Here is a 24,682-nt window from a genome sequence, read left to right as displayed (position 1 = left end):
TAGATTACATTTTCTCTATATATACCCAAATAAATTATATTAACAGTATAGGTCACTTCGCTCTTCCCCATACATCAAAATAGAGACAACCTTACTAGTGAATACAGCACCATCTGTTATCTGAAATGGTCGATAAACTTGTTTTGGCCATTATCTTCTAAGCGTGTAGATGTGACGTTTCTCCTGAAAATCAATACCAAATTTTCAAAAAGACTTATCTGCTTTTGTAAACAAAGATTCAAACGTCAATTTGACGAATTTTGATTTTTTATTTATATGGAGCGTAAGATATTGACCGACCCCTCCTCCCCCATAAGTGCTTACGTAATATGTGTGCGGTCCCTTACCTTATTTTTGCTGCATTCGATAAAAAAGGAGAATTTTATCGAGAAGCATGTTGTTAAATCCGAAATTGGTGAAATTCTATTTACCCAGATTTTAATAATTATGCTCTGCTTGTTTTGAGAGGAGATCAAAAGTGTTTGGGCTTATTCTACGAGTCGAGTGACGTGAGGTGAGTCGATTTTAGCGATTCTCACGTGAGGTGACAATGTTATTCAAATGGGGCTATACGACTCTTCTCACGTCATTCGAATTCGAGCAATCTAAGGGGCTGTCCATAAACCACGTAGACTCTTGAGGGGGGGAGGGGTTTCGAAAAAGTCTACGATAGTCTATGAAGGGGGATGGAGGGGTATACCAAAAGTCTACGTAGACTTTTTGATTTTATGTTTTTTAAAAGCGATTTATACAGCAGCTTTGTGCGAAGTTCACTTGTTTGATTTTTTAGGATGTTCCGGTTTTTTTTGCAAGACTTTACCGATATAATCTCTTGCATTTCTCCTTTAAAAAATAATGAATTTTACTTAAGTAAAAGTCTGAGCTACGGCTTAAAACTATCATGGATTTCACCAGGAAATTCTTCTGTGTTGAGCAGGAAAATTCGCCAAAGTATTCTATAAAAACTTTCGATTTTTTTTCAAAATCTTCACTTGGATTTTACTGCAGATTCTACTAGAATTTCGTTTGATTTTCGGCAGGAACTTCTTTGCAAACTATGGGAATTATGTCGTACTTCAACGGATTATTTTTTGGAATTTACAAAAGAAGCATTTTGGAATATCCAAGAAAAAGTCTATGGAATGCCCAAAAGATTTTATTTGGAACTTGTAAAGGGAATTCTTCAAAATTTCCGCGAGAAAACCTACTTTTCACTTTTCACAAAATTCTCTGGAGACTGAAAATTCTCCATAATTTCCACCGTAAATTATTCAGAACATATTTTTTGGAATGTCCATATGATTTATTTAAATTTCGTCAAGAAATTGCTCCAAATTTGCAAGAGAAATAAAAAAATATCGTGGGAACCATTCTGAATTTCCACGGGAAATATTTCGGAATGTCCGTTTAACCTTTTGTCTGTGCTCTGGGGTCAATATGACCCCAGGCCACTTTGAGTGGCTGCCATTTTTTTAGTTTTCAACCGATTCTCCTAATTTTTGGTAGTTTGGTAAAACTCGTCGAGATCTGTCTCCTAGGTGCAAATTTGCTTGAAAAATCTCGAAAATATGCGCTACAGTACACTCTTTTCAAAAAACTTACGTTGTCTGTGCTCTGGGGTCAAATTGACCCCAAATTGAAATTGCTATAACTTTTTTAATGTAAGGCCAATTTTTGATTTTTGGGGCTGTTTCGAAAGATAATTTAATCATATTTCAGTTCGTTACCAAATATTGACTATATGTGGGCGGGTACATCGCGGGGAGGGGTTTTCGTAAAAAAGGGTACAAAAACATTATTTTACTTATATCTGAAAATCCTACCCATTTTGAACTGCACCTTTTCAAAAAAGTTATGCAGGAAGGCGTGTGCTTTGACATGAGGCATTGATTAGTTTAGAGCTTGGTCGCTAGGTGGCGGTATATTTGAATTCATTATTTTAGACTACTCAAGTAATTCCGATATATTCCTCATTGTAAATATTCTTATAGCACAAATTTGAAATTTGTAAAGATGACGTCTTTAACAAAGTTCGTCTGATGGGAATGGACTGCCATGTGACGGAATAAATAATTAGGAAATTTACAAATAGACGGCGCTAGTGTACTTGCAATATATGTGCATATTTGAAATATTGCTTTAGCTTGAGATCCCTCATACCTACACCCAAGTTGTATTCGGCAACATTGTTCAGTATGTCCAGGACAACAAAGCAGTGCTCAATATAATGAGCACTTCTTCCACGACGTGGCACTAGTGAGCTGTTATATTTGAGTATATTGTTCCATGTGAGATATGATGTATTTTGGTTTATAGCATTTTTGGCAAACATGAATGTCGTGGTAGAGTTCACCAAAAGTTTTCTTTGTATTCAACCTGCTCCAGCGATGCTGCAAATAATGGAATGTGTCCACAGAATATGTTTTAGGTCATCCAAGAAAACCCTGGAGTTAAGGTCTTTGGGTCTACATGCGTAACCAAAGATCAGCCAATTTGCGGCCTATTTGTAAAATTCCCAATTATTACTTCCGTTACAAGATATTCCATTCCCACTAGACGACCTTTGATCAAGACGCCATTTTAACTAATTTTAAATTTGTGCGATAAAAATATTTACACTGAGGAGAATTCTATAGGCTAGATGTACCAGTTGTGGCTATAGCACCAGTTGTCGCACTAGTGCTTTATATGCCAAATGGCCAATCAAATCATCGCTAACCAAGTTCATATCGATAAAGCATATTCATATGATACGATAACACCTTTGATCTCCTCCAAAACAAGCAAAACATAATTGTAAAAATTGATTTTGCTTAATTTTTGGCGTCCTTTGCACCAGTTATCGCACTAGTGGTCTCTATTTGGCCAGTCCCATAAGAAAACAATGGGATTTGCCAAATAAGGAACCAAAATTAAGAATAGTGCCACAACTGGTGCATGCGTTCCTATTATGGATTAATTAATTATGAGGATAATAACAAATTTTATTGTGGTTTTCACAGCTGCTCTAAGGAGCAGGAAGTAAAACCTTTCCCTTGATATATAAAGTTCACCCACGTGCCTTTTACTTATTTTTTTAAAAATAGTTGTTCTTATGTATGGCGACAATTGGTACACCCACCCTATATCGGAATATCTTGAGTAGTCTAAAATAATGAATTCAAATATAACACCACCTGGCGGCCGAGTTCTAAACTTATCAACGCCTCATGCCAAAGCACATGCCTTTCTGCATAGCCTTTTTAAAAAGGTGCAGTTCAAAATGGGTAGGATTTTCGAATATAAGTAAAATAATCATGAAAAATCACTGTTTTTGTACCCTTGTTCACTAAAACCTCTCCCCGCGATGTACCCGCCCACCAATAGTCAATCTTTAATAACGATCTTAAAGATGATTAAATTATCTTTCGAAATAGCCCCAAAAATCCAAAATCGGCCGAACAATAAAAAAGTTATAGCAATTTCAATTTGGGGTCAATTTGACCCCAGAGCACAGACAACGTAAGTTTTTTTGAGCACAGACAGAAGGTTAAACTAAAAATCATTGGCGTAAATAAGAGGGGGCTAGGGGGGGCTTAGCCCTCCCTAGAAAAAAATTAGCCCCCCCTAGGATTTGATAAGTTAGTTAGCAGTGATATCAGTTTTCAACATATAGCATAATGAATTACCGAAAAAGTTTGAAGACTAAAGAGTTATCTCTCATATTCACTCTATCATACTTAATGAAATGAGTGGAAGAAAAATTAGCTTGTTTCTGAATTCAGAGAAAGATTCCCATCAGCATCCGAGAAGGATTCTCATCAGAATCCGAGAAGAATTCTCACTTCAATCTCTAAAGAATTCTTTTCGGATTCATCGAAGTATTCCAATCGTAATCCAGAAGAATTCCTACTGGATTCTTTCCAGTATTGTTAAGCAATACCCTTGAGAATCTGTGAAAAATACCCTTCCATGGAGGATTTGCTTTAGAATCTCTCGTTGATTTGCTCCGGAATATCTCCAGATTCGTTTTAAGATTGGTTTAGGAATTCCTTGACAAATCAGAATCCTTCGGCGATTTGCTTCGTAATCCTTTGAAGATTTAATTTGGAGTCTCTCGACGTTTTGCAAATGATCTGCGTTGGGATCTCTAGGCGATAAGGAATCCGGCTGACGATTAGCTTCGGAATCCTGCGAAGAATTGCTTAAAAATCATTCGACGTTTCGTTTCGGAGTACATCGACGGTTTGCTTCAGAATTTCTCATAAATTTTGTTCAGAGTCCTTTAACGAATTTTTTTTTAGAACCATTCGACGATTTGCTTCGAAATCCTTTGATGATTTGCATCGGACTCCCTCAACGATTTGCTTCAACATCCTTGGAGGATTTCCTTCGAGATCGCTGGAGGATTCTTTTCGAAATAACTGAAGGATTAATTCGGAGTCGCTCGACGATTTGCTTCGAAGTCCTTCGACGGATTGCTTCGGAATCCTTCGGCGATATGCGTCTTCATCTCTAGAACATTGCTCATGAAATACCTGGAACCATCATATCAGAATTCCTGAAGGGTTTTCAACGAAATCCCTGGAATATTCCCCTTCAAATTCCTGAAATATTCCCGTCGAAGTTCCTGGAGGGTGAAGGATCCCTGGTACATTCTCGTCGGAATCCTTGAAATTTTTCCATTGGAATTCCTGAAACATTCCCTCCGAAATCTCTGGTGGATTCCCTTCATGATCCCTGGAGGCTCCCATCGGTATTCTTGAAGGATTCATGTCGAAATATCTAGAGATTCCCGTAGGAGTCCCTGGAACATTCCAGTCAGGATCACTAAAGGATTCTCATCAGAATTCTTGGAAGATTCTCGGCGGAATCCATGGAAAGTTGCACTATTTTTGCCTTTCTCGTATACTAAGTATACGGTAAAGGCTATATGATCGCTCCAAAAACAAACTTTTTATAGAAGGCCCGGAGACCCATAGTGTTATATACCAATCGACTCAGTTCGACGAATTGAGGTGATGTCTGTGTGTGTGTGTGTGTGTGTGTGTGTGTATGTGTGTGTGTCTGTGCGCACCAGCCCAAAAAAAAATGTCACTCATTTTTCAGGTACTTATCCTTAACCGATTTACTCGCAACAAGTTGCATTCGACGCAGGATACTCTACCATTATTTCCTATTGAAAATTGGTCAGATCGGACTATGGGCTCGAGAGTAATGGCCAAAATACTATTTTTATAATGCAAGAGAAAGGCACCATCACCGCTAGGTGGATTAATCAGGGTTTTTTTTTTTCATTTGAGATAGATAGAATATTTATGAAGTATGCAAATATATCCACTGCCTGACGCTAGTCGAGCGCAATTAAACATAGACTGTGAGTTGTTGCTCACACGTGCACACGTGCACGTGCTTGAGAAAAGAGAATAATGTGAATGAGTGTGATGGATCCACAATTGCCTTAGGTGTTTGGACTGCATTTGTCACATTACCGCTGATAACTTGATGAGATGTTAAAATGTTCGAGAATTTTCAAAAAGAGGGTCAATTTCGAGAAAAAATATAAAGGGGCTGTAGCCCCCCCTAGGCATCCGAGGTAGCTACGCCAATGCCAAAAATTACCTCGGGAAATAATTCTAAATTTTTTTTTCTAGGAGGCATTGAATTCAACAGTAATTAAATTAATTGGCTTTGAGATTTGGTTTCAGGAGTTATGGACAGAGGATTAAATTTGATTTCGTTTCAATTTGATTTTTGTTTTGTTGGATTTTGTTCAGTGTGATTTTGTTAAGTTTGAAATTCGAATTTTGTTGTAATGTTTACATGGAAATGGAATTGATTATCTGAATTGCCTAAAACGTGGTTGATTTCCATATTTTTCTTATCACATATGATGTTTTGTAAAATTTGAAAAGTCTACGTAGACATCATGGGAGGGAGAGAGGTGTTTAGAAAAAGTCTACGAAAGTCTACTAGGGGAGACGGGGGGGTTTGAAAAAGTGAAATTTCGGTCTACGTGGTTTGTGGACAGCCCCTAATCAAGTTTCAGACATAGTAATTAATTTCCACTCCGGGTGGCTTAATACCCGGCATATAGGCAATTAACTTTGAATGTACCAATAGGATTTGTCAAATAAGGAACCAAAATTAAGAATAGTGCCACAACTGGTGCATGCGATCCTATTATAGATTAATCATTTTTGAGGATTATAACCAGGGTTGTAAATATTCGGCAGCACTGGATGAAGGTGATGTTTTTTATATCATTTTTTTATTTTCTTCCTGCTTTGAAATCAACCTCACATTCCCGGAGAGGCAGAAAAGTAAACCAAAGAACTCACATCACCCACAGCGCCGCGAAGATGAAATTTACCACAGCAAAATGTACACATTCACCCAGCAAATTGAAAAAATTCACCACGCGTTTAAATGGGCCACTCACAGTCATACGGTAAGGCGCGAACTGAGCAGCATGTCAGAGCGACTTGTGAGTGGCTGAATGCGAAATTGAATAGTCGGTGTTGGAAATGATTTTTCGGTTGCACCCAGTCGCACTCACCACGGCGGTGATGAAGGCGACAGCAGATTTTACTGAGATCCATGTTTTTCACTGCATTGACTGTGAAATATTTCTACCCTGATTATAACGAATTTTATTGTGGTTTTCACAGCTGTTCTAAGGAGCACGAAGTAAAAACTTTCCTTGATATATAAAGTCGACCCGCATGTCTTTTACTCATTAAAAAAACAGTATGTATGGCGACGATTGGTACACCCACCCTACAACAATAACGCACAAAACAAAATTTAGTCTTTTCAGGTGACGCCTACGTGTTTTTTTTTCCTGTTGCATTACGACAGTATATATTTAATTTGATGTGTAGTATCGAGAGCTCTCTCCCAGGCGTGTACTATGTATCTTTTGATGAGCACGAATTTACGTAGCGCAGGTAAAATAATAAAATTGCAAGCTCACCAATTCCTAGAATAATTTTTTTCGTAAAATTACTTTAGGTATTAAATCCCACATGGTGTATTGTTATGACCCCGCGCTAGGAGGAACTGGTCGCAGTGGCACACCCTAACAAAAATAAAAAAGGCCGTCTGATGGATGGAAGTGTCCAAACTTCAGAAATCGAGTTTACGCTTCCTGTCGATTAGCCATGTTTATGATAAACTAACTAGGCTAGATGTACCAGTTGTGGCTATAGCATCAGTTGTCGCACTAGTGCTTTATATGCCAAATTGCCAATCAAATCACCGCAAACCAAGTTCATATCGATAAAGCATATTCATATGATACGATAAAACCTTTGATCTCCTCCAAAACAAGCAAAGCATAATTGTAAAAATAGATTTTGCTTAATTTTTGACGTCCTTTGCACCAGTTGTCGCACTAGTGGTCCCTATTTGGCCAGTCCCATAAGAAAACAATGGGATTTGCCAAATAAGGAACCAAAATTAAAAATAGTGCCACAACTGGTGCATGCGTTCCTATTATGGATTAATCAATTTTGAGGGCTATAACAAATTTTATTGTGGTTTTCTCAGCTGTTCTAAGGAGCAGGAAGAAAAACCTTTTGCTTGATATATAAAGTCGACCCGCATGCCTTTTACACATTTCTTAAAAAATAGTTGTTCTTATATATGGCGACAATTTGTACACCCACCCTAGTAAAAAAATGGTATCGATTCCACAGTTCTGCCATTCCGTCCTTTTTATGAAGGACTCTTGCTATTCAGATTTGACACACTTTCGTCAATTAGGGTTGCGCGAAATTTAAGCGTGTAGTAGTTGCATTTCTGCCACGGGTGGCGCCACATACGCTAAAGCATGGGTCGCCAGTATTGCATGAGAGTGAGCTATATTGTTAATATAATATATTTGATATACCTATCTAGCTAGATTTAAGCGTAGCTACGACTCATCATCATCAGGGAACACATCAGAAAAGTATTGCAAAAAGGAGGAGATCTCACTTTATTATTACTGAGAAAATAGGCCCACCTCACTGCATCACTATTCCAGGCTCCAAGACACGATGTCCGTTGGTTCACATGCACTTCCGTAAAATCACTGCGTCAATGCCAAATTGTGAAGCGGCATTGAACAAAAATAGTCAACATGTGATACCACCACGACAGGATATGTCTTTGGTTGCCATATCAGTGCTAATGGCGTAAGCCCACCCATCACGTAATATTTTGACAATAAATAAATGCCGGATCAACTACCAGAGGTACTGAATTGTATTGTAACTGTTCTACAGATTTTCTGTGACTGTTTTTTTTTTTAATAAATATCATCGAACGTTCTGGTTTTTTTTCACAAGCTTTCTGTGAATTTCTCTTTGTTTCGCCAAATAATTTGTAATTTTTTATAGAACAGCTTGACATTGTTGCTTCACACGGGTGAAAGTCGCAAACGTTAACAATAAATAAGTTAACAAACAAACGTTAACAATTCATTGCAAAAAGATTGAAGCCTGGTGACAGTATTTTCCACTTTTATTTGGTAAAGGCCCGGTGTTTTGTTTGCAAATTTCACGCAAAAGAACAATTGTCGAATTCGCCCTGCTGTTTACTGATATACCGGGAAGAAGGCACTTCCAAGGATTCAAAATGATTCTGAAGTAGCCTCCCTGGTATAGTACCAATGACTTTCATAAAATTTTAAATATTGAGACACTGCACCAAATGCCCAAAAAATGACAATTTTAGTCATCAATCATTGCAATCTTCTATTGCTCCCTTGTTCCCTTGGTTCCCTCCTTGTTCCCTTAGTATTAGTATGTATTACATTTGCAATTTAAGTTTCAATATTTTTTGTTATTCAATTTCAGAATAATTCAAGAAAACAAAGGCGACCCAGATGAGTTCGACATAAACTGTGTAGATCCGCTGAATCGTTCTGCATTGATAGCAGCCATCGAAAATGAAAACATAGAACTTATCCGGCTGCTTCTTGGCGAAGGAATCAAAGTACAGGTACGAAACCGACATTCGCTAAATTGATTCAAACTTTTTACTACCCATCGTGCATGTCCGTTTATTCACAACATTATTACTAAAACTCCCAATTTATGGTTTCCCACCCCACGCAGGATGCATTGCTGCACGCCATCAAGGAGGAATACGTCGAAGCGGTGGAAACTTTACTCCTGTGGGAGGAGGAAAATCACATTCCCGGAATGCCTTACGTGAGTTTTGTTCGATTTTCCATATAACATAATCTTAACATAAGACAGATAAGCTCCGGGGCTAAAAGAGATTTCTCCCAATTTTGTAATTTTCACAGAGCTGGGAAGCCGTGGACCGCTCGTCTTCCTCCTTCACCGCCGACATCACTCCGCTCATCCTAGCCGCTCACAAAAACAACTACGAGATTCTGAAAATCCTGCTGGATCGAGGAGCAACTCTTCCGATGCCGCACGACGTTCGGTAAGCGATCCACCAACCATCCGCACCACCTTTACCTTGGGGACGTTCGGAACTCGAGTCGCGTGACCAAGAGTCCAATCAGGAAAGCACGTATACTGATTTATGTAATCGCTTTCTCCGACGCTGGAGCCGGTGCAGTAACTGTTGCGCTCCTGAATATATTTATTGATTGTACGTGCTAATGCCGGTGGATCAGCTGGCGGCACTATGCAAGCCTGCACCGTCAGGATCCATTCCGATGGAATAAGATATTGTGGGCACATTGCGGAGAACAAAGGTGTCACAACTTAAAAATGCATAGACACGAGTTGAGAATTATTACGAAATCGGTTCATAACTTACACCCTTCGCCCAATAAGGACCAACTGTTGTCGTAGGACTGATTTCACCCACCGACTAAACTCTCTGTATCTTGTGTTATTCACAGCTGCGGATGCGACGAGTGTGTGACGTCCAGCGAGCAGGACTCCCTCCGTCATTCCCAGTCACGCATCAACGCCTACAAAGCGCTCTCGTCCAGTTCGTTGATTGCACTCAGCTCTAAGGATCCGATCTCGACGGCGTTCCATCTGTCGTGGGAGCTGCGGCGGCTCAGTCGAACCGAGTCCGAGTTCCGGGCAGAGTACACGGTAAGGTGTTTGCGAGTTTTTTTTAATTATTTGAAGGAGTATGAATTTCAAATGATAACGTTATAGCAAACAAAATATTAATGATATGAGTGTACTTATTACTTCTACGTGAAGTTAAACGATTTACAATGATATGGAAATGCTAATATCATTTTCCAAACTTAGACGTACATGTTCATGATATAATTAGAGGCGAAAGTATAGATTTGATACTTCCGTTGGAATACGGCAGGCGTGAAGAATGTTTTAAAGAAGCGAGCGGAGGGCAATACTAGTGATGGTATAAATCGCACGACCTTCCTTTTGCCTCCCCCTTTATCCGGGAGTTTGGATTCCAGATGTAATTTTGTGAAGTTTGAGTAGTTGCATGACTTTTCTCATTCAGTGTTTTTTTTTACCACTGAATGAGGCACTGGACATAATTCCGGATAATTCATTCAATTTCGAATAGAAATGATTATTTTTGCATTCCTGATGTTATTAGTTATTGGTTTGAGTAGTCGCATGTTCAATATGATTGTAATTTGTGTTATGTCTTCTGCTCTCCTCCATTTCGACCCCTAAATCCGGCTCTGGTAGAAATTTCTGAAGATCAATTTCAATTTCAAAAAGCATTCTTTGAGTTTGTTACCGAACAAAACGGTAACATTGTACCAGATGTATGGTTGGGAAAGAAGATAGTTTAATTTTATTCGCGTTTTAACGTTCAATTTTAAAATATGAATGATAGCACTAATAGCACTGCGCGATGGTAGCAAGGCGTCCGAAAACAAGCCTGAAGCTATCTGCAATGTCTAGGCGGAGGAGAACAAGCGAGGAATGCCGAACAAACAAGCACTCGTAGGTCTATTGGACGAATCTAGGGGAGTCAAAGAGTGATACTCTCGTCGTACGGACATGATTGTACCTATTCGGTACTAGAAGCAGCGAACCTCCTGTAAATTTTGATAGGGAAAGAGGCCCCAAAACGCCCCCCCGATGCAAAACGCCTTTTGTGGTTTCCCTCATATTTACCGTCATTAATATGTCCGTAACTAAACTAGGTCTAAAATTATGTACGATAGGCGAAGAAAGTTTCAAAATAGTGCATGGGAAGGTCGGAAAAACCGAAAATTTCCACATTTTGAAGAAACATCTAACATTTTGGCGAGGCAAAACGCCCTAGTGGCAATAACCTACAAAGTACTTGCGTCTCCACGGACTATCCATACTAGAATGCTGATTCGCCGACGCGTGGTACTTTGTTCCCTAGGAGCCGCCAGCTGAAAGGCGTTTAGCCTCATGAGTTTTCCGGCAACAAAATATCACCACTTTTTTTAAATGTGAATATTATCAATATGATTGAGATTTTTGAATGGCATCAACTAATAATCTTGTTTAACTGATGCATAATGTAAAAATACTCATGAATAGCATTACAAATAAGACAATAGAGCAGTGTTTGCTTAGCTAGGGCATATTGCCCCCCCTTCCCCTATTGAGAGTGCCTGCCATGGCGAGAGAGGAGTGCAACATGCACGCTTAAAGTCAAGTACACATCGCATGAATAGCTTTTACACATCACGGCGACGCCTTGACCAACTCTCACTATGAGTGAAAATTTTGAATGAAACGCAAGCAGTCGCTGTGTACTGTCTCACATGTGCATGATATGTGTAAGTGAGTTTGCATCGAACTGTCAAAGTCCCTTCGGATCGCTATAATGGCGAACGTGTGCAGAATGTGCTGCAAGAAATCGTACTTTTTCGGAGGTTTTTCCTTTTGTTTTTATGGCGAAACAAAAAAAATGTGCGAATACAATCTACGTCTACGTCGGTTGACGAAATAAATAAATAAAAACAATCATCGCACTTTGTTTTGTTGATCGAAACAATTGGAGAAGCCTCCGAATAAGTATGGAAAAGTTAGCTTACTGTAACATTAACAATTGAGGTTAGGTTCGATTTCCGACTGCTCTCTCGCTGTGTAAAATGAACTCACCGAAAATCATCGGCCATCGGTTACACAAAAATGAGTAACATCGTAATTACTCATAATATGAGTTGTTCCAGGAAAGGCCCGTTTTGTGTGAACGGAACACATAAATATGTAAGTCATTTTAAGCGTGTGGTACCAGTGGGATCGAAGACTGTCTTATCCCCCTCCCGTTTCGTACCAATGTTTTATGCGGAATGTCCCCGAGTTCCGCGATGCGGGAAATCTTATCAGCGACCGGAGCTACTGAAGTCGGGGAGACTTGATTGATCGGTTTCATCTAACCATTTGATCCGTCGGCTCAATGACCCCACCTTTGAAGCACACAAGATAAAACACACGTGAACACGACCAATCTATGTTTCCCAGATCACCCCACCAAAATGTTTCCCAAGAATGTGCCATCTGATTGAGTACAGCAGCCAAGCGCACACGCCTCTGTTGGTGTTTTTAATCGGAATACAGCCCATTATAAAATCGTAAATAGTTGTTCCATTTCCCTTACCTTTCGAAAACTTTCCTTCCGTTCAACGCCCTGGGACCCGGGAGCAAAAGAGGTCTTCTTTGCCCATCCCATGAACTGTCGTTGGCTATAGACCAACAGTTTGGGGTTCAAGTTAGCCTCCTTCTGAAGCAGTAGTAACTCCCGGGATCAAAAGTAACATGAAGTTTGAGCAACAGCATGCCCAGTTTCATTATAATTGGTGTTATGGCTCCTGCTCTCCCATTTCGACCCCTGATTTCGACCCTGGCCGAAATATCAGAGGGTCAATTTCAAATTCATTCTCTTCTCGTTTTCACGAAGTCTGAGTAGCCGTATGCCCAGTATTTATTGTAATTGGTGTTATGACTCCTCGCTTTACCCATGAACTTACCCTGAATCCGACCCTGGTCTAAATTTAAGAAAGTCAATTTCAATTGCAAACAAAGTTCTTTGAATTCCTTATGTATTTTTATGAAGTTTGAGCAGTCACATCTTCAGTTTCATTGTAATTGGTGTTTGACCCCTAAATCCAACCCTGGCCGGAAATTTCAGAAGGTCAATTTGCAATTGCGAAAAGAATTCTTTGAGCTCCTGATGTGTGGTGTGTGGTCAGTTTCAAGTTCACATGACATTCTTTGAGTTCCGTATGTATGTTCATGTTCCCGCAACATGCAGACGGAAACGAAATTCGCTCTACACAAAACTCTGATTCTACCAGTGGTTCTTTATGGACATGAATCATGAATCATGTGATGCGTGCAATACTCGGAGGGAAACTAAGAAATTGTGTGTGGCGCAAACGCATGAATCATGAGCTGTATCAAGTATACAAAGAGGAAAATATAATGAATCGTATAAAATACTTGTTGGTTCAATACAAATAATGTGAGTAGATCTTGTATCGTAGGTACTTTAAAGTAACACTTTTCTTTTATGTGCTAAAATATATCATTAAGATACACATTTCAGTTCAAAACATAACATTTTTCTAACGACAATGTTGAAAAGAAGGCCTTCGTGATCTTCATTTATTTCTTTGCAGAGTTCTTTGAACAGACATTTGACGAGAGTTTCAGATTTGATGTAGTTCACGATTCTGAAAACAGTCTCCAGCTCTTTTTGCAATGGTTGCGGTAGGGTCTTACAAACAAGGTCATATCGGTATGAATACCCTTGGCATTCACTCTTCTCTGAAATCCTGATTTTGACATAAGCATTGCTGGTGCACCATCATTACAAACTTCTTAAACCTTTTTCTACTGTAAGCCAGCAGGTTCAAAAAGCTATTTATTGTAGCCATGATCACATCGCCTTTTTCAGGCAAAGGTCTCACGACCCCCTTAGTGTGGTCTTGCAGCCCCCTAGGAGGTCGCGGACCACCGGTTTGGAAGCACTGGGTTAAGACTTTGGCCCCTCTGGTTTTTGTTCGCTCTATCGCGGTCTTGGCCTTTCTTCGCTTGTCTATCTTCAAGGGCGTAGCCAGAGGGGGGCAGGGGGGGCCGTCGGCCCCCCCTAAATTTTGGAAAGATTGAACGGGTACTGAAATGAATTCCCTCAAACATGTGCACTTTACGATCCAATCATATACAGAAATAGGTGGTTGAAATTCTAAAGATTCCCAAAACTTATTAGGGCATCCAGGATCCAGGAATTTCTCCGGAAGATTTTCCGCGGAAGTGAACTAGAATTCCTTCCGGACTTCACTCGGAATTTACTCGGATATCTGCCAAGAGTTCTTCCACAAATTTCTTCGGAACAATCTGCAGCGATTTTCTTCAGCAATTTATCTGGAAATACTTTCAGGATTTCATCTGGGAATTTCTGCATTAATTCCTCCTGGTATTTTTCTGGGAATTCCTTCAGATATTTTTTTGGAAATTTCTTCAGGAACTTTTCTAAGAATTATTTCAGGACTTCCATGTGGGAATTCCTCCGGAAGTGCTTGTGGGAGTTCCTCCGGGAGTTCTTCCAGAAGTTTTTCCAAGAAATTCTCCGGTAATACCTCCAGGAACTTCACAGGAAATTCCTGGACGATATTTGGCAGGAATTTCACGGGAAATGGGATTTCGAAAGTTCTTTCAGAAATATTTTTTCTCTCTCTCTCTCTAGGGTATTCCACCGGATGTTCCTCTGAAGTTCAGTTCCTTCGGGAATTCAATCAGGCTTTCTTCCAGGAATTCATTTAGCATTTCTTTAGGCATTTATCTACAAATTTCTCCAGAAGTTCCTCAGAGAATTTCTCTGGGAGTTCTTACGGGAATTCCTCTGGGAGGTTCTTTTAAGAATTCTTCCAGGAGTTCCTCCTGGAATTCTTACGGAAGTTCCTTTGGGAGTTCATCCTAGAATTCTTACGAGAGTTCCTCCAGGATTTCCTCCGGAAATTCTTCCTGTAGTTCTTCAATAAATTCCTCCAGAAGTTCCATCGGCAGTTTCTCCGAGAATTCCTCTGATAATTTCTCCGGAAATTCCTATAGAAAATCCCCCGGGAGTTCCTCCGGAAATTACTCTGAAAGTTCCTCCGGGAGTTCCTTTTCAGAGAAACACCCGGAGAAACTGCCGGTGAAACTCCCGGAGGGATTCTCGTAGAAACTGCTCGTGGATCTCCCGGAGGAACTCCTGAAGGAACTGCCGGAGGAGCTCCCGTAAGATCTCCCGTAAGAACTCCCGGAGGAATTTCAGGAAGAACTCCTAGAAGAATTCCTAGAGGACCTCCCGGATGAGCTCCCAGAGAAACTATCGAAAGAACTTCGAAGACCTCCTGGATGAGCTCCCAGAGAAACTATCGGAAGAATTTCTGAAGAAATTTTCGGGAGAATTTTCAAAGGAACCCCAGAAAGCAGGAAACTACCAGAAGCATTCTCGGAAACAAGAGAATTCATCTTATAGACAAATCTCGTCTAGCTGAAACCTTTGTTGGGGTTTGTAGCTGGACCATCATCATCATCAGAGGACCTCTCGGATAATTCCCTGAGGAGCTCGCAGAGAAATTCTCGGAGAAGCTTCTGGTGGAAATTCCATATAAATTCCTTAAGAAGCCTAAATAAATTCCAATTCTGCCGAAATTCCCGGAAGAATTTTCAGAGGAACTGCCGATAGAACTACCGGAATAATTCTCGAAGGAAATCCAAGAGAAATTCTTGGTGGAAATGCCGGTGGAACTCCTGGAGGATCTCCCAGTGGAAATCTTGAAGTTTTCACCGGAATTCTTTCAGGATTTCATTGCGAATTAATCTAGGAATTCCTCCGAAAATTCCATTGTTGATTTCATTTTCGGTATAATTTCTGTATAAATTTCCGGTGGAATTCCTGGAGAAATTCTTTGAAATTTTCACAAGAAATTATTCGAAACAATTCACGGAAAATTTTATGGAATTTACACAAGAAATTCGAAGATTTTTCGTGAAATTCTCAGGAATGTTTACTGGCAATTCTGCGGAATTTCCACGGAATATTCTTATTCTTAAAAATTATGGGAAACAGCACGAAATTATTTGAATTATTGCAGGGAATTTTGCAGAACTTAGAAGTTCGTGAAGATTTCTTGGAGTAAATAATGGTGGAATTTTCAGATCAATTCCCGGAAAAATTTATGGTGGAATTCCTGAAGACACTGCTGAAGAAGTTGCTGGAGGCATTCCTAAAGAATCCCTGATAGAATTTCGGATAGAATGCCGGGAGCAAGTGTCCAAGGAATTCCTAGAGAAAGCTTGCATATTGATTTTTCTGCCTATTTTATAATAAATATTATTTCAGAGAGGATTTGTTTAGAAATTCAGATGTATGGTTTTAGTTTTCAGGAAAGCATGCGTTCAAAATATTCTATCGGTGAAAATTTAAGAAAATTAGATTTCAAGATTTTGCAGGGGTTAGATATATAGGTTGAGATAGGACAAAATTGTCGAAATTCAATTTAGCATAATTTTTCGTGAAATAACTCAGTGTTATCCGATTGGCTTGCAAAGGGTGGTTTTCATCATCCCCATTATTTCCTATTGAAAATACGCCATACGTCGGACTATGGGCTTGAAAGTTATGGCCAAAAAAATTAAGGTATAGAAAAATCACTTTTCTGGCATCTATACTCATCCGATGTAGTTGAAACAAAACAAACATGTTCAAAAAACATAAAATGGCATTCTTGTCGAATCTGGCATTAACTAATGGATAGTCAGATATAATTATTATCTTGAAAATGTCTGAATAGTCATCGATTCGCATAACTATAAAGTTTGATACCCATATTTGCTCATATTCCCTGAACCGATTGTCACAATTCCGGAGCACCGAAAACCTGTTACAGATTGGCTATTTGAATCTCACGGTCTAGAAAATCTCGACGTAGTCATCGTCTTAGGGGCAAGCCAAAGTAAATGCGATGCGACTCATATTGTCAAATTGCACTGTCGCGTCGCATCGCTCGGCGCGTTTTGTCTGGCTTGCCCCTTAAACAAAATCAAAAATATGATACCCAATCCATATTTACATGGTTCCGATTGATTCCAAAACTAACCAATTCCCCCAACATATTCTAAGGAAGTCAGTCCACCTTAAGATCCTGAAAATCTCTATAATCATCGTCTTGAACAACGACTTTCCATGATTTCGATTATCAATTCGTTCATATTCCCTTAATCAATTCCACGGAAACAACCGTATATCTGAGCAGTGTTGTAAAATGTCATTTGCCTTCGTTTGTATAATTTTCCCAGAACTTTTTTCAGAAGGTAGCTATCAATTCATGTTGTATGACGAACTTATAGCGGTTAAATGGGCCTACAACTTTGTCTAACGAGACTTTGCTGTAAATATGTAATCTGGGGCGTGGGAGGCAAAATGTCATTCAAATGACATTATGTCAAATGACACGTGACATTTTGGAGAGTTTGCACTCTCCAGCCTTTGATGTTATACTTAGAGCAATGTACCCTTGGACAAAAATATAACCCTACTCAAGCGTTATGAGTACATTCAAAATTATGGAAGAAATTTTGCTTCTAAAGAAAGTTATGAACAAATTAGTCAAATGACATGCAGATGACATTTTACAAGCCTGTATGTGAGAATTCCTTGCGGATTATCGACATATATCCCGCATTAGACTAGTGCTAGTTCCTGAAGAAGGCATAAACAATATTCAAAGCTTACGTCTCAAATAATGAAAAGCATCAGTGGAATAAATGCATTTTCCACCAACCTCGGAATTCCGGAATACCTCCGCTATCTTCAGACCGATATTAAATGTCATCTTGGAAAACTTAGAAAACATTTGGCATCCAATGGTTTCATTTTTACCTGTGAATTGTGAATTATTTTACGAAAAGTTATGCTAATTTGAATTTCGACATTTTTCTTCCTATCTCAACCTTTATGTCTAACCCCTGTAAAATCTTAAAACCTAATTTTCTTAAGTTTTCACCGATAGAATATTTTGATCGAATGATTTCCTGAAATGGGATGATTAGTACTAGAACCCTGTGAAAACAGATCGGAGGTTCATCTTAGTTTTATAATATTGTCATTCCTGGTATGCGTGCGACGGCATTGAGTTGGCTGTAGAAGTTCTCTTTGTCATGTAGATCGGCAGTATCGGTTGGCACATAACATTAGTAAGGCTTCGTTCCCCGTGTTCTAAATGTGGCAACCTTTATCCTTTCACTTAGGTTCCCACTTCACAAGCGTAGAGTGTGCCTGGGTGCTTAGTAGGAAACCAACTCCGCGATGCCAGGGAGCGTGTTCACCTCGTAAACCAGAGTATATCAGAATTTGTCATTCCAATTTACCCTGTTGAGCTAGGCCTAAAACGTACCATGTTCCTCGGGAATCGAGTCGAAAAAGGCATTTTCATATTGTAAATTCTTGAGTTTGAGCTTGATTGACTGCCCGTAGTTGCTACTCCATTATGACCAGATTAGCTGTTCCTACACATAGAACCAACATATGTTTACTAGGGACTAGCACTCATCTTCAATGTAGAAATACTGGTGTTCTCATTTGTTTGGTCATACTGGCGCCTGCCACGTCAGAATGAAAGTCAATCTAGGGAAGGGGTGGAAATGATGATGCAATCACTCGCTCACTGCAAGCCGAATATACCTCTGCACTTGCAACGATTTCATACGGAATTTATTGAAATTTTTGGGTTAGGTTCGAGAGGCAGACGTTCGTCTTGGTTAACGAACTGCCAATGTGATAGATAGAAGAAAGCAACTGATGGAATTTCTAATTTGATGTAGGAAGCGTGCTTTTTAGTTCATTTCGTATTCTAGCAGTTACTGCTAAAGGATAGCCAAGTTGAAGAAGGTATAGGATAGAAATGGAAACAGTATGGAAGTCCATTTCCAGTTTCAGAGAAAGATACAAAGTACACACTTAGTTTTTATTAACGGGCTCGGTTATCAAATTACCGAATTCTCAACAGATGAGCTCTCGGTAATCAAGTCTGCATTATATCCGATCAAATGTAAAATTTTACAGAAATGTTTTGTAAAATCAACTGATCAGTAAAATAATACCGAACATTCCGGTAATTTGCACGTAGAAAAAATCAGTTTTACGGATTTCTTAGTACTGTTTGAACATTTATTCGGTACTTTTTTTGCGGTGCATCTGTAAACAAATATCAAGTGATTTGTATTTTTTCCAAAATTTTATTCAAAACACAAAGAAACTAACCATTTTTTTATTCTTTAACAAGAGTTGTTTATACGAGCATATTTGTTGGTGCGAATGTGCCTTCACATTAAGAGAACATTTGAACTTTTCTCCCAGAGTCTTGCAAATCCCATTTCATGAGCATGAGCACGAAATCCGATCATTTAGGGCCCATTTTGCGGAAAAACTCTTAAAGTGTGACGTGCGGTTCTCATCGTTATAGTAGGGAATGAATCAATGAAACAATGAATGTAGATGCCACGGCAGTGCCACGTGCTATAGGCGAAAAGCTGAAACTTCTGTGTAGTGGTGAAACGTATCGCCCGTCGTCACTATGAAATCGTCTTGAAAATATTATGAAAACTATGTAAGGTACACTGGGGGAAGTGGAAAAAGGGGATAAGTGTAAAATTCGACTCGAAAAATTGGAATTGTACATACTTTACAGTTTTTACCACATCATAACATTATGCAAGAATATACTTTGATGCTCACACTAATACTATGTTGAAATTTGTATAATACATACACTAACACGGTTAACGCTTGAACTGTAATTTTAGGTTTCGCGAAAAGTTGATTTTTGCATTCATAAAATCAATTCTTATTTGCACCAATTGTCCCTTTTTCCAGTGAATTTATATCACAGGTGACCATTATAATACAATTAAACTAATCCCATTCAATTGGTAGTGGTTTGTACCAAGAAAGCAAATAATTCAAAGATTTTACACTTACCCCAGGTATCGAACACTGCGGGGGAAGTGGGTAATGTTCTAATTACGCAATTTGTTTCTTCCCTCCAGGGTTTATTTTGATAGCTGTAAATCTTAATATGTTCCTTCTTTGTTATCATTGTTATTCCAGTGATTAGACTAATATAAATGAGAAAATACCTGATTAATCCACCTATCGGTATTGATGCCTTTCACATGTTTTACATATGAAAAAAAGTATAAAGTATAAAATAGCACTGACAGGTAAATATATTCTATAATTCACAATAATTTTTATTCATAACAAGTTTCGCCGTTGAATGCATTTTTTTGAGAACAAATTGAGAACAAGTGCTTAAGAATAGCTGATAATTTTGTACGTGCTTTGCGCACACACATACAGACATCATCTCAATTCGTTAAACTAAGTTGATTAGTCTATAACCCTGTAAGTCCCATTTTTCCTTTAAAAAGTTCATCTTTGGGGCGAACATATAGATTTTACGTACACTTAGTGTTCGAGAAGGCAAAACCAGCCCTTCCCTAGCTATTACGAGAATTCCTTGAGGATCTATTCCGTTAAGGTAATGAAATTATTCCACAAAAGATACTCAGAGCAATTATCGTATTGATTTGAGTTATATGTAACTACTCATCACTATTGAAGGTCAAGGTAACATGGGTTTTCCACTTACCCCATCCCACTAGGGTAAGTGGAAAAACAACTCCTAATTTTAAAATCTATTTCCATAAATTTCAAGCGACCAAAATGGTATGAATTTGCACACAGTTGGTGCAAAATTGATTGTTTTTGATAGCCCATTTTGATTGAACGCATTTAGATAATTTAAACTGGTTTTACACTAATTCAAACATGCACTATCGATTTTTCCTTTTTCACTTCCCCAGTGTACCTTATTTAAAACAACGTTAGAGTCTAATATTACATTACAAATAACGTTGATATCTCTGATATTCATTCCGCTCCTCTTGATTTGGACAAATTTTTTTCTGCTGTCCAGCCATTTTGAACGCGCAAACTTTTTGAAACCGCTTTCTAAATCATCACGTATAAGACGATTGCTAACTGGAAACTCGGTTAAAAATTTAACGACGTCGATAAGCCCAATTACAGAGCACGGTAAAAATATAAAAAATTTATGGAAACCGAGAAGCAACATTTTAACATTTAACATTTTTTCATTTTTATATTTTCGCGCGAGGCATATTACAGATGTCAGTATTTCTCCAACTAATAACCGAGCTTCCGAGCTACCGAGCCGTTTTCGAGTTATGTGGATACGAACACAGACCATTTCATTTTTATTATATAGATAGATAAATATTCAAGTGATATGATGACTAGGGTATACAAATCAAAACTTACTCATTCGATGCAAATGCACTGCTTTAATAGTAACATTATTCTTCTAGAAAGTGGGCGTGTTGCGATGTGCCGCTCCCGTTTCTGCCATCTATGATGGTAGTACGATGTAAGTCATATACGGTGAAGACGTCAACATTCTGCTCTAGCAGGAGAATCATGCCGGGCTGAATGTTTGGCCTCTTGATTTGGTTTTTCGATCTACCTTGCAGAGGCTGTAAATATTTGCACTTCGCACGTAGCCTTTGCAGATATTGCCATCTGCTTAAACGATTGATTTATATCTATTGTATTCTAGTATGCCAGTTTAGGTCGACCAATCAAAAGCCCGGGTGTGAGCACTTCAGATTCACTAGGATCAGACGAAATGGAAAAAAAGCGGTATTGAATTTCGAACAGCCGTCCGCAACCTGTACCAAGCCAGACACATACTTTTCATATGTCAATTGAGCGTTTTAAGAGTCTTTTTGAGATGGAATTTAGCGCTTTTTACTGCCGCATTACGAATTCCCCCAAAGGTTAGGCACATCTAGCGGAATAAAATGCCAAGATATTTCTTTTGGAAGACAAAACCTGCATTTCTGGTTGTTCATCGTTGCAGACCGGAACCACTAAAAAAGCTGGTGCAACTCATTTCTGGCTCCCTTGAAGTAAGAGCCATTATCAGAAAAAATCTCTCTTGATATTCCTCTTCTGCTGGTGAATCGGTGTTAGGCCGCAACAAAAGCTGCTGTGGTCATGTTCGAAATCAACTCGAGATGTACAGCCTTTGTTACCATGCATACAAATATGCCCAAATAATCCTTTTTCAATTTTGGTCTGTGTCACCCTCGTTTCACAAATGCATAGTCGATGCCTACGACCACCCATGGCTATTGTGTCACTCGGCAAGAAGGAAGGTTTCCAATCAGTTAGCTGGACTATTTGGGATTGGCACGGAAGCACGCAACGCAGTTTCTAGTCATCTTTCGAACAGCTGAACTTCCTTCTAGTAACCAGAATCTACACGGAAACAAATCCATTTCCATGATCACGAACATAAAATCATGAAATCATAAAATTTGTCAGTTCATGAAATCATGATTATAGTTCATGATTTCAGAAACTTTATTTATGGCACTCTACAATGCTCATCATTGACATTAGCATTAGCATTAGCATTGAGCATTTCGCACAAATTAGTAGGTAGTACAAGCCAAGACTATTGTATGAGAGTAGCAACACTTTCATCCGTTACCACAGTTATTGATTGGGACTAATCGCTATCTCTTAGATGGAAACAATACACTCTCCAATAGTCGAGATCTGTCCTGGTCACGTCCTTACGAATGCTGAGGAAGAGGAAAGATGGTCAGTTGGACACCTACTAAAGAAAGATGCAGAGAACCCTACGACCTCTCACAGGTGCCACCAGAGGTTTTGGGATTATAGTGTTGAAGGTTATAACAGTAGAAATCGTTCTGGTAGAACGTGAAACACAGAAAGAACTAAGATAGAAATACAAAATAGGAAAGGGACGAGCATGGAATTGAACCCACGACCTCCTGCTTATAAGGCAGAATCGGTAGCCACTAGACCACCGAGCTCGTCCTGGAACTCTACATTACTCATCAGTCAATAAAATGCAAACCAGTCACACTTCGATTGTTCCGTTCTCAAAAACCAAGGACGTTTGGGAAGGAGTGCCATGGGCTCTCACTTAATGGACTCGAGTTCGATTATCATTTTATTTTGTTTTTATTTTTCAATCTTAACAACCAAATCGTAACGCATTGGATGCATTACATAAAAATAATATATAAAATCATGAACTAAATTCATGAAATCACGAAATAAGTTCATGGTGTATTTTCATACCATGAAACTGCATTGGACTCCTGGAATCATGAACTATGTTCTCATTTCGGGAATCAGATTTTAACATGTGTATTACGGCAGTCAACAGCATCACGGTTTTTACACCTTGGGAATTGTTGCATGAACATGAAGTATTGGGGGTTGTTGACGTGGAGGGTTTGGGTGCGTCACTAACAGTGGACTCTTCTTAAAAAAGCGTATGGTGTCGCTTCTTGCATTTCGCACGTACTTTTTAGAAGAGCATTCAATAACTCGATGTCCTGGTCGCAGACAGCTAAAAAGCTAAATTTTGAATGTCGTCACTTTGGTAATACGCTCAGAAATTGATAGGATGATAAATACAGAACATTCAAAATGCCTATGATTTTTCTTGAGGGCGAGCTAGAAGATTTGACAGAATGAACTTTTTGGTTGGCAGGTTTAGTAAAAAGCTTGGATTGGCTTTCTTTCGTATTCAATCGTAGTGAGTTTTGGAATCTTTTAGCATTTTATCGTAAAAGTTTGGCAACTTACTATGCTTCTGGCTGCGCTCCCAGAGTTGAAGAGTAAAGTCGTCCAGTCGAAAGGTTAACAGTTTGATAATCAGGATACCAGACAGCTTATCTACTTTCAGCCCCTGGTACTCCAGCCCGGCTACGTGATGGTCACAGGTCTTAATCGGTTAGAGACAGCTTGGAATCGTCGACGGGGATATGCGCCGCAACCTGCTGCTGCATCATATGGGGCCAGACACCTACGAAATGGCTTGCGACAAAGTCGCTCCTCAGAACGTGCGTGGAATGGCTTATCACCAAGTAGTAGACACTCTGGAAGCTCACTTTAATCCACAGCCTTTGGAAATAAGTGAGAACTTTCGCTTCAAATGTCGTCGACAGGGAGATCAAAGTGCTACTTCCCCCGATGAAACCGTGGATGAGTACCTGGTTGCGCTCCGACGGATTGCGGTGACGTGCAACTTTGGGAACTATTTGGATACAGCCTTACGAAACCAATTGGTCTTCGGACTGAAGCGAAACGACATTCGGAGTCGCTTATTGGAACGACGAGAACTAACTCTCCAGGACGCTAGAGACATCGCCGTTAGCATGGAGCTCTCGTTAAAAGGCGGTGCGGAGATCGCGGGTGCGATTGCCAAGCATGAGGTGAACGTTTTACAGAAGCCCCAAGGTAAGGCTAGGCATAAGAATGTGGGGCAGTCTTCGCAATCATCAAGCCGCAATGCAGATGGATTGCACTGCTATCGATGTGGGGATCCAACGCACCTTGCGAAAAAGTGTAAACATATCAACACGGTTTGCTCATATTGCAAAATTAAAGGCCATTTGGAAAGGGTCTGCATGAAGAAGACTGCAGGGAAGAAGCCGGATTCAGCATCCAGTCAACATTATGGTACCTATAACTCTTGATAAAGGTTATTATATAAGAACCAATATAGGTACATACGAGTTCTATATTACGATTTTCCCCGACATCATAAGAACAGTATTACGATTAAACATTGAAACATACTTGTCATAAGACGAGTTTGTACAATCCCATTTAATTCCACCACTTAATTGTACCTTGA

At 39.3% G+C, this 24,682-nt stretch overlaps 1 protein-coding gene across 1 annotated transcript in view; it reads left to right on the top strand.

Annotated features, from left to right (window-relative positions):
- LOC134205900 (transient receptor potential protein) overlaps window positions 1-24,682 on the top strand; it is a 60,387-nt gene that overhangs the window by 10,103 nt on the left and 25,602 nt on the right. Inside the window, exons 2-5 of the mRNA XM_062681596.1 lie at window positions 8,823-8,967; window positions 9,084-9,179; window positions 9,278-9,420; window positions 9,848-10,049. Coding sequence (XP_062537580.1) covers window positions 8,823-8,967; window positions 9,084-9,179; window positions 9,278-9,420; window positions 9,848-10,049 — 586 coding nt within the window. The remainder of the gene's footprint in view (window positions 1-8,822; window positions 8,968-9,083; window positions 9,180-9,277; window positions 9,421-9,847; window positions 10,050-24,682) is intronic.

Source organism: Armigeres subalbatus, chromosome 1, assembly GCF_024139115.2.
Source record: "Armigeres subalbatus isolate Guangzhou_Male chromosome 1, GZ_Asu_2, whole genome shotgun sequence".
In the NCBI taxonomy this organism is placed as follows: domain Eukaryota; kingdom Metazoa; phylum Arthropoda; class Insecta; order Diptera; family Culicidae; genus Armigeres; species Armigeres subalbatus.
Note: the sequence above shows the minus strand (reverse complement) of the source record. Positions and strands in the feature narration are given on the sequence as shown.